The following is a 10,992-nucleotide window of genomic DNA, read 5'->3' as shown; positions in this document are numbered from 1 at the left end:
GAACTGCAACAGCACGCACCAAATGCAGTCGAAACTGCCGTCGCTGTTCGTTGTCCGTCTCTTGTTTGTCGTTGATCTGTCTAGTCTCTTTGGTCTTTGTTTCGTTGCCGTGCCGTCTCACCATCTTGCACCTCCGTCGTCCTCTACAATGGAGCCTAAGTCTCAGGTTGATTTTTTTGTTCTGATTCTTTTTTTTTTTAATTCTGGTTTAGTCTTATTGATTCTAATTTATAATGAACACTTGGTTGGCTTGTTCTTAATTATATAGTTGAGTTGTTGATTCTGATTTTGTTTTTTAATTCTGAGATTTTTGTTCTGTTTTAATTTAGGATAATTCTGATTTAGGGTTGATTCTAAATTTTTTGTTTATTCAATGATAATGCAGGAAAGGAGAAGGTGAAAAAGGAAGAATTTGTGGAATTGGTGCATCACATGAACATTTTTAAAATTAGTTTGGTTGTATTTTTTATTCAGTTTAAAATTGGTGCATAATTTTTCCCTAAAAATTAAACCAAAAATTAAACCAAACCGTACTTCAAACGCCCTTAATATATATATATATATGAGACTAAAGGTGATTGTTTAATTATTAAACCAAACCGTACTTCGAACGCCCTTAATATATATATATATATATATATATATATAAAATTAAATAATAAAAAAAGGTAACCTAATTTTCATAATATTTTAAAATTATTATTAATTAGTGTACGTGACCACCCTAATAATACTCATCAATCATCATACACACTACACTCCATATCTATATATATTCAAAAAACTTCATATCACATTTCTATTTCTATATTCTTAAGTCTATATCATGATGCAAGCACTTTGTATTATATTATTGCACCTTACATATATAAAAGAAGGAAGAAAGAAGACCCTACGTGTTGTGTATAAAATCACAATACTTTGAACGTTAAACCATAAAACAACAAAACAATGGTCTTCCCGGATCCTCTTTTACATGTCGATTATTCCGCCATGGCTAGAGATGATGAAAAGCTCCACATAGTAATATTTCCATGGCTGGCCTTTGGGCACATCATCCCAAACCTAGAGCTCGCCAAACACATAGCTCAAAAGGGTAACAAAGTCAGCTTCGTCTCAACAACAAGGAACATAGAACGCCTCCCAAAACCGCCGCCAAACTTAGCTTCACTCATCACATACGTGAAGCTCCCACTACCAAAAGTGGACAACCTCCCGGAAAATGCAGAGGCCACCGCGGACGTCCCATACGACGTCGTTCAGTACCTCAAGAAAGCCTACGACGCACTCCAACACCCCTTCTCCCACTATCTGGAATCTTCCAACGCGGATTGGATCTTCTACGACTTCGCTGCCTTCTGGGTGCCCTCTCTTGCTTCCAGATTCGGCATGAAAACCGTTTTCTATAGCATTTTCACACCGCCGTTTATGGCTTTTATGGGCCCTGCATCATATATGATTGATAACGATCCCATCAGGACCAAACCCGAGAACTTCACGGTCCCGCCTCCTTGGGTCCCTTTCTCCTCCACCGTGGCATTCCATTACTACGAGATCATGAGGATCGTTGACTCCATCTCCGACAACGACTCCGGCACCTCCGACACCTACCGCCTCGGCGCCAGCATCGAGAACTGCGATCTCGTTGCTGTTAGAGGCTGCACCGAGCTTGAACCCGAGTGGTTCCAAGTTCTCAGAGATATTTACCGGAAGCCGGTTCTCCCGGTTGGTCAACTCCCAAGCTCGGGTTTCAACGGCGGCGATGAGAACGAGAACGACACGTGGCGAGGGATAAAGGAGTGGCTGGACAAGCAGGCGCATGGGAGAGTAGTGTACGTGGCATTCGGGAGCGAAGCGAAGCCGAGGCAAGAGGAAGTGAACGAGATCGCTCTTGGATTGGAGAAATCAGAGCTTCCGTTCTTTTGGGTGCTTAGGGTTCGGCGGGGAGCTTCCGACACGGAGGTTCTGAAGCAGCCGGAGGGGTTCGAAGAGCGAACGAAGGGGAGGGGAGTGGTGTGGAGGGGTTGGGCGCCGCAGTTGAAAATATTGGGGCATGGAAGTGTTGGTGGGTTCTTGAGTCACTCTGGTTGGACTTCAGTGGTTGAGGCAGTTCAGAACGAAACACCGCTGGTGTTGCTTACGTTTCTTGCGGACCAAGGGATCAACGCCAGGGTGCTTGAGGAGAGGAAGTTGGGTTACCCTGTGCCCCGAGACAAGTTAAACGGGTCGTTCACGAGTGACTCGGTTGCTCGTTCGGTGAGGCTGGTTGTGCTTGACGATGGTGGAAGGGTTTATAGGGACAATATTAAAGAGGTTAAGGACTTGTTTGTCAATAATCAAAGACAGCAAAAGTATATCCACGAATTGCTATGCCACCTTCGTAGTTGTAGCCACCCGAAAAAGGGGGAACGCGTACTTCCATATTGAATCTCATCATTATTATATGCGGTTCAACTATGTATCCTTTAAAAATAGTACAATATTCAGTCTTTTATTACAATAATTAAAATTTTTTTAAAACAAACACAACTAAAAATTATGAATAGATTTACTGTCTTTTTAAAATTAAATACACATTCAAAATACAATCTAAAAAAAATTGAAATTCAAAATTTAAATTTTAAATTTCTGTTTCAAATTTAATATATTTAATTATTAATATATTAATTTAAATACATATCTAAAAATCAAATTATTCAAAATTCAAAATTTTGATTTTAAAATTATAAAATAAACCTTAAACTATCAAATTATTAATTAAACTCGTACAAAACACTCAAAGAAGCAGAGAAGTCACGTTTGCGCCATGTCGTTCATCCGTGCCACCTTCCTCTTCCACGCTCATCCTCAACGCTGCATTCCTCCTTTTCGACGCTCATTTACAACGCTGTCTTTTTAATGTTTAAATTTAAATTTTAGATTTATAATTTTGGATGTGTTTTAAAAATATTTTCTGTATAACTTCATAATTTTAGATGTGTTACAATTATTTTTTAATGTTTAAATTTAGATTTTAGATTTATGATTTTGGATGTGTTTCAAAAATATTTTCTATATAACTTCATAATTTTAGATGTGTTACAATTATTTTTTAATGTTTAAATTTAGATTTTAGATTTATAATTTTAGATGTGTTACAATTATTTTTTAATGTTTAAATTTAAATTTTAGATTTATGATTTTGGATGTGTTTTAAAAATATTTTTTGTATAACTTAATATTTTAAATGTGTTACAATTGAAAAAGAAACTACAATTAAAAATATTTTAGTTTATGTATATAATTATATTCGACCATTCATAATTGTATTATTAAGTGCTTCAGCTGGAAGGTGGTGATGGTCTTCACCAATGAAGACGAGATGGAGAATTCAGCTGGCAGTGTCCTTTTTGGTTTGGGATTCACTAATGCGTGTGAATGTCCCGTAGAATAAGGAATTTAAAAAAAACTGTACGAAAGTAAAGCAAAGTCACCGTAACCACCAATGAAGTGGGTGGGTTTTAAAATTTAAATTTAAATTAAAATCTAATTATAGATATGTATCTACAAAATAGGAACATGTTACACTAAAAAAATAATTAAATATTATTTAAATCTGATTAAAGGCTGATTAAAGGCTGATTAGTATTGTACAACTAGCATTTTCCTATTATATGTTGGAGGGAAAAAATAATAAAGGCATACTAGTAGCCACTTTTTAATTTAGATATAGAACGGAAAAGTAGTGTAGAACGTAATTATGGAGTGTATAAGTGTTTTACGTAGTTGTGGTGTTAAGAGTAAATTGGACTTTTTGATTTGTGTTTTAGACAATTAAAAAAATTTTAATATTAAAATCGGATCATCCGATTTTTGTTTTCAAAATAAAAAAAATTTAAAAGTACAAATTTGACTCTTCGATTTTTTCTCTCACACAAATCGGATCATCCAATTTGTGTTCTTAATTTTTTTAATAAAGAAATCGGACAGTTCGTTTTTTTCATTTCATAGTTAAGAAAAAACTGTTCCCACATTCATGTCCAACACCACCTACTTCCATAACCATGCACAATTCATATAGAATTTACATATCCAAAAAATTGAGTCGCCAAATTGTCATTCAACAATAAAAATAGACTGAAAATTTTAGATGAAGTTAATAATTGAGAGTCATTAAATAAAAATTTAATCAAATAAATTAAATTATCTAACATATTATAATAACATATAAATAATATTTTTATTTAACATTATAAATTGTTAGAGTGTTACCTTTAAATATAAGACCGTTTAATTTAAAGTGTAAAAATCAAACTCTTCAGTTTTTAGAAAAGAAAATTGAAGTGTTCGATTTTTTGTGTAGCATTTAAAAATTTTAAAATATTTTTCGATATCAAACTCTTATTTAAAAAAAAAAATCAAATCAAATCTCTTAATTTTGTTTTAAAAATTAAAAGATAATACTAAAAATTAGATTCTTCAATTTTACCTTCTGCTAAACTGTCTTCATATCTTGAAATAAAAGCAACAAAGACAATATATACTTAAAAATTTCACTATTTTAAGTCGCATATTATTTTTTTCTTTTGCCCATTTTTGGTCCAAGATCAGCGCAAATTAATATTCATTTCTATTGTTAAATGCAAAATAATATTTAAAAAAAATTGTAATCTTATATTTCTCCTTTAACATATCGAGATGGATTTAAGGAAATCTAAAGTGACTATAGTCTATTAGGATTAGTATTTGGCTTATAATTTAACTAAAAAATTATACTATAAATAAAAATATTATATAATAACAGTAGGATAGGCATTATATAATTGAAAATTTTAATCTCTCTCTTGACTCTATTTTTAGAAATTTTTATTCTTTTTTTTTGAATTTTTACTTAATTTTCTCTATTTTTTAATACAAATTCATATCAAATAGTGCTTTTATTTAACATCATGTCAACAGTAATCACCGCTTTTTATGGTGATTTAGATTCCAATCTCATTCATTTGTTCGATGGTCATAATGATTATTGTTAGATTCTGTGTTTGGAAGCGGTAGAATGCAAGAGAAACTTTGGAGGTTTAATGTTTTCAGGAGATTGCCGGGAGACTGATTGACTGCGATCTGACATAGTTTCAACTTTGGCAATAACGCAATTCGACGGTAAATTGGCCTACCTTTGAACTTGCATTCCTATATCGTTATCAACCTGACTTTCAACTAGTATTACCAAAAATTACAGCAAACAATATTTCAGAGTAAAAAATTGATTTAGAAATCAAACACAACTATTCAAAATCAGATTATGAAAACGCAAATTTAGAGAATACAGCAACAAAAGTTTTAAAATTAGCAATAATGTATCTATAACCTACAAAAGAAATACACATCAATGGAAAAGAAAGAAAATCATCAGATTTTAATTTTGAATTTTAATCGTAACAGCAATAAAAAGAATCAACAAAACTTACACATCAATCACAATTTCAAAATCCAAATTCAGTTTTAACAAAACCTACTAATTTGTTTTAACTCTAGGAGGCTGGTTTATAAAATGAAAACAGGATGAGTTCCTAAACCTGTCTAGCCAAAAAAAATATTTTTTAACTCCCACCATTGCATGTTGCTGTCACCTTCACGACCCACAACCTATCGAAAAATGAATGCCGTTATCATGTTTACTTTAGTTTGTTGCCCATTATAATAAGGAGAATTTTATGACGAAGATCGAAGTTTTTATCAGGAGAGAATATATATATATATATATAATTTACTTTAAAAAATTAATAAAAATAAAATAATACATTCTTTTAAATGGATATCTTTTACCCAGTATCGAAAAGTTTGAATTAAGATTTCTAAATAGATAGGATAGGGTATTCGTACATCGGAAAAAAATTTTAAATATATAAATTTATCCTCGAAAAAGAAAAAAATAGAATGAATTGATTGCAAATTATTAAAAGATAAGCTGGGTCACCTATAGTTAGTTAGTCGGATGCTGCGTGTCTAGGGTGGGGTCAGGAGGGTCTCTTAACGCCTTCTTTTTTCTTCTTATCGGAATTTTCACAAAAATTTGTCATAATAAGGAAGAAGGTAATGGGTTACTCCTATAGCACGGCCATGTACAATACTCAAGGCTCTAGGCTGAGTAGCAGGAGCAACTTTTAATTTATTATGAGCCCAAACGATAGATTCAAAAAGTTCTTGTCAATAACCACGCCCACTGAATAGAAACATTAAACTAAAAGTCCATATATCTAATTATTTATAAAAAAAATTATATTTTTATTTTTTTTCCATATTCTTTCCAATAAACATGGCTCAAGATTCACAAAACGTGCGGCTTTTGTTTCAAAATGGAACCTAATTTTATTGACATAAATGGACACCGGAAGTTACACTTATGTCTAATATTTCTTCTTAAAATTTCACTTATGCCTATACGGTAAGAATTATGAGGTTACGGGCATAAGATTAATCATTACTGTATAAGGCGAAACCTAAATAATCTTTACATATAGCTAGGTATCACTTTTTTAAGTAAGAACTCTGCTAAAAAAATGATGAGAAATTTTAACAATGTGAATAATGGGTTGGATATTTAGTTCAATACATATAAAAAACAAAAAATACTCCATAAATTACTTAAATAAAAAATTCTATTTAATTATTTTAAAAAATAATCATCCCAAACTCTAATTTATCAAAACATTTCACTCCAATATCCTCTTCTTTTTCAACTGGCAGTCACTCCATTTTCATCAATAATTATCCCACTTCACCATTGCTGATTGGCTTGCCACACGTTGCCTTCGTCGTCGCTCACGCATAGTAAAAATAACCATCAACTTAAGGATAAAAATAATCATCTGCATATCTAATGAATTGAACATCCAACATATTTTAATTATATATAACTAACCCAATTCAATCAAAATAATCATCTACGTAACAATTAAAATAATCATCCGCATACCTACTAAAATATTCATCCTAAACTGGCCATTGAAATAGTTTCACTAAAAGGTTATGTTGAAAACGACGCAACGACTATAGTTGATGAAGTGATAATGGAATTAAATTAATGAATAAATGGTATGTATGTAGTAAGATCTAATAATCAATATAGGAAGTAGTTGAATAATTCTATTGTTGGAATTTGTGGTGAAACATAGTTTTGAAGGAATAGGCATGACGAAAATGGTACTGTTGTAAAGCATAGGGCTCAAATCATGAAAGAAGCTAACCATGCTTGGATCCGAAGAACTCAACCTGATGATGATCCGAAAAACATATGTCGTGCACCAATATTACTGGCCCACAATAATGTCAGACGTCCAGGAGTTCATTAAAAAATGTAAAGAAAATGCCAGCTTCTACAAAGCACCACCCGAAGAACTCAACCTGATGATGGCCCCCGACCTTTCGCCCAATGGGGAGTTGACCTCTTAGGACTATTCCCACCTGGGCCTGGGCAAGTGAAATACTTGATAGTAGCCATAGACTACTACACCAAATGGGTAGAAGCAGAATCACTGACTAGCATATCTTCAACGAATTGCCAAAAATTCATGTGGAGGCAAGTGGTCACCAGGTTCGGAATCCCAGAAACCGTCATATCAGATAACGGGACACAGTTCACTGACAAGAAGTTCAAAGGATTCCTAGCTGGATTAAAAATCAAGCAAATGTTCTCCTCAGTCGAACACCCCCCAAACCAACGGCCAGGTGGAGGTAGCTAACAAAGTTATCCTAAAAGGGTTAAAGAAGCGGCTTGAGGGAAAGAAGGGCTCATGGGCAGACGAGCTAGCTTCGGTCCTATGGTCTTAGAAGACCACCCTCCAATCATCTACCGGCGAAACCCCCTTCCGACTCATATACGGGGTCGACGTAGTCATCTCAGTCGAAGTCAGGGAACCGAGTCCAAGGGTACTCCTCGGAGGAGGAAGTGAAGCAATCAAAAAAGATATGGTCGACGAGACAAGGCAAATGGCGCACCTAGAAGAAACAACGATAAAGCAAAGGATAGCCCTAAGGTACAATGGCAAGGTGCTAAAAAGAAGCCTGGGAGAAGGTGACTTGGTCTTACAACGCAACCACATAGGGCTACTAACCCCAGGAGAAGGCAAGTTGGTTGCAAACTGGGAAGGCCCTTACAGTGTAAGAGAGGTCCTCGGCAAAGGAGGTTACAAGTTAGAGAAGTTGGATGGAAGAAAGGTACCGAGAACATGGAACATGGCAAACCTGAGGAGGTTCTACTCATAAGAAGAAGCAACCACACGACCTAACGACTTCATCCTCCCCCCTTTTTAAAAAAAAATCTCCTTTTACATTGTACTATCTTTCACTTAATTATGCATTACATCACTTCCTTGCTTCAAAGTTTTAACAATGCGTATATGATAAGTTTGTCTTTTTGCAAGATTCATGTCGAAACAACAAAATGACGAAAAATAACGAACGGTCGACCTAACGGGAACCCGGGACTGATCACCCCGGGAACCAAAGGGACCCAAAGCAAAACAGCTTAAAGCCACAAGCAACAAAACAGTAAAATACCATAAAAACGGTAGACCAAAAGGCCGCAACGGCCCGAGTAAGCAAAAATAAAACAATAAAAGCAAAGCCATGACAGCCCGAGTAAGCAAAAACAAATAACAAAAGCAAAGCCCCGACGGCCCGGGCAAGCAAGCAATAACCAAGAAAGCGGCTTAATTAAGATAAAAGTGCCAAAGTATTTGTTACAACTAAAGGGCGCCTTAAACTAGGCCCCAGGATAAAAACAAATTACAAAGATAAAGCAAGGAATACAAAGGTTGAGAGAAGTATCCAACTTAAGACTTGAAGATGTCAACAATATTCCCGTCCTCGACAGTCTTGAGAGCATCGACTTGGGAAAGATCGAGGTCGGGAGCCAGCATGGCCACCTGAAGCTTGATCCCCTCCTCAGTCAGCTTCACGGCCTCCCGGGCCCCCTTCGCAAGCTCTTTGTTTTTCTTCTTCAAAGCAGCCATCTCCTGGCGAGCAGCCTCTGCCGAATTCTCCGCCAACTTAAGCTTTTCCTCAAGTTCCTTGGCCTTCTTCTCAGCAGCAGCAACCTCACCACGAGCAGTATTCATATCTTTCATCAAGGCATTGTCCCAGTCCACCAGCCTGTTGATCTCCTTGGCATCCTCCTCAGCCTTCTTCTCCTGCTCAGACAATTTTGTCTTCAGAGACTCCTCCCGAGATCTTGAGTCAATCAGATCTTTTTGGGAGTCCCGAAGCTTCACTAGAATAGCATGGTAATTTTCCAAGACAAGCTCCAACTTCTTGGCAATAGCTGCAGCTCGGAGAAGACTGCGATAGATCCACATCGCTTGCCCAGAAAGGTCGGCATCATGAAAAAACTCTTCGGTGCCTGGGAGCAACTGGGACTCGATGAAGCCCCCTGCATCGAAGTTCTTATCCATAACCGAAAGCGCCTTCCCGGAATTCCATTTTCTCTTCTTGGGGTTGCTAACGACCTTCAAGTCATCATCAACAAACCCCAGATCCTCCTCTTCAAAAGGAGCCTCCGCCTCCACACTCGGATTCCCCGAAGTGTTCTCTGGGGGGCCTCAACCTTCTCCGACTGACCTTGGTCGGACCCGTCAGCCCGACCACTGCCCTCCCCGGCGTCTCCCTGGTCCTGAATCGCCGAAGGAGTCGCCGAGGAGTCCTCACCGCCCTCACCATCCCCTTGGATGAGGCTCATCAAATCAGCCAAAGTTTTTTTCCCGCCAGCCATGGAAACTGCAAGCAAAAAACAAAGGTGTGAGCAATTGAAGGGCAAAACACTCAAAATACAAAAAGTAAAAAACTCACCAACATACGACCGACCGGCCTCTCGGTCCCCCATAACCATACGAGGTTTAAGATTTTTCTCGCCAAAAATAGCCAACAAGATGTCGGAAATATTGCGATCTTCCGGGCTCAGCCAGTCATAGGATATTTTTATCAAATAGTCAGATCCTGCCCCGAAACTCCAGTAAGTCAGGATCAGTCTTTCCCCCTCCGCAGTAAGCCAGAAGGGCTGATGACCCTCGATTGGCCTAATCTTGAAGAAAGTAGACTTGAAACCATGGAAAGAGTCCTCGAAAAGGCCAAAATTTATACGACCTTGTTGGGCCCTAAAGGACATATATCCCTTCTTCGCCTTCCCCTGGCAAGAAGGGTTCGTGAGAAGAAAGAGGTAGAGAAAAACATTTACAGAGGTCGGATGCTCCAGATATTCACAAACCGCCTCGAAGCACCGGATGGCAGCCCAGCTGTTCGGGTGCAGTTGCGATGGTGCTACATCGCAGCGGTTCAGCAAACCCATAACAAAGGGGGAGAAAGGTAGGCGAACCCCCAAGGTCGTGAACATGGGTTCATAAACCCACAACCAGTCAACGACCCGAGGAGCCGCCAAGTTCTTTTGGCAAACGCGCTCGCGATTAGCAAGGACGTAAACTTGGTAAAGCGCCTCCTCGGGACCACCCCCACATAAGAGCCCCGCCTGGCGCAAATCCTGGAGGCCCTCCTTCGTGACCTTAGAAGCGGTGTCCTTCACATTAGAAGAAACCCAAGCATAGTGATCAACGAAGTCGGCTAGTGGGCGCTGAGCCTGATTCGGAAGAATGAGGCGCTCGGCCATACCTACAGTGGGGACACCACTTAGTCAAAACAGGAGGTCGAGAACCCTTAAAACAGTAAAGGCAAAATCACCCCCCAGACACCCCTATACTAGTCCAGAACTCAAGCAAGATTCAAAGAAAACCCAGTGGTGCCCCCTCTAAAAGAAGAAGCAACGAAAACAAGCAAAAACCCATGCATGCATAAAGGAAAACGCACAAATACCAAAAGGTAAGAGCAAAACAAAAACCATGAAAAATCAACGTACCAGAAAAGATGAAGAAGCAGGCCGAAAGGTTGAAGCAGCAACAAAAGCAAGATGAAGAAGAACGAGCAAGTAGTAGGAAAGAGAGGAGAAGCAGCAGCGATTCCAGGAAG

The 10,992-nt window shown here is 37.6% G+C and overlaps 1 protein-coding gene and 1 pseudogene across 1 annotated transcript; one reads left to right on the top strand and one right to left on the bottom strand.

Annotated features, from left to right (window-relative positions):
- The first annotated feature begins 830 nt into the window (after positions 1–830).
- Positions 831–2,519, top strand: LOC107631373 (UDP-glycosyltransferase 91A1). Its single transcript, XM_016334801.3, has one exon. It carries the CDS (start codon positions 952–954, stop codon positions 2,425–2,427), a length of 1,476 nt encoding a protein of 491 aa, XP_016190287.2. The 5' UTR covers positions 831–951; the 3' UTR covers positions 2,428–2,519.
- Positions 2,520–8,813: 6,294 nt separating this feature from the next.
- Positions 8,814–9,865, bottom strand: LOC148579436 (uncharacterized; annotated as a pseudogene).
- Positions 9,866–10,992: the final 1,127 nt, after the last annotated feature.

The sequence above is a fragment of the Arachis ipaensis genome, chromosome B10 (assembly GCF_059453495.1).
Source record: "Arachis ipaensis isolate K30076 ecotype BB chromosome B10, ASM5945349v1, whole genome shotgun sequence".
NCBI lineage: Eukaryota > Viridiplantae > Streptophyta > Magnoliopsida > Fabales > Fabaceae > Arachis > Arachis ipaensis.
The sequence above is the reverse complement of the archived record's forward strand: the minus strand, read 5'-3'. Positions and strand labels throughout refer to the sequence as shown.

Bases quoted from the DNA above. Each gene is read 5' to 3' on its own strand.
- LOC107631373 (XM_016334801.3), top strand. From the start codon at position 952: ATGGTCTTCCCGGATCCTCTTTTACATGTCGATTATTCCGCCATGGCT.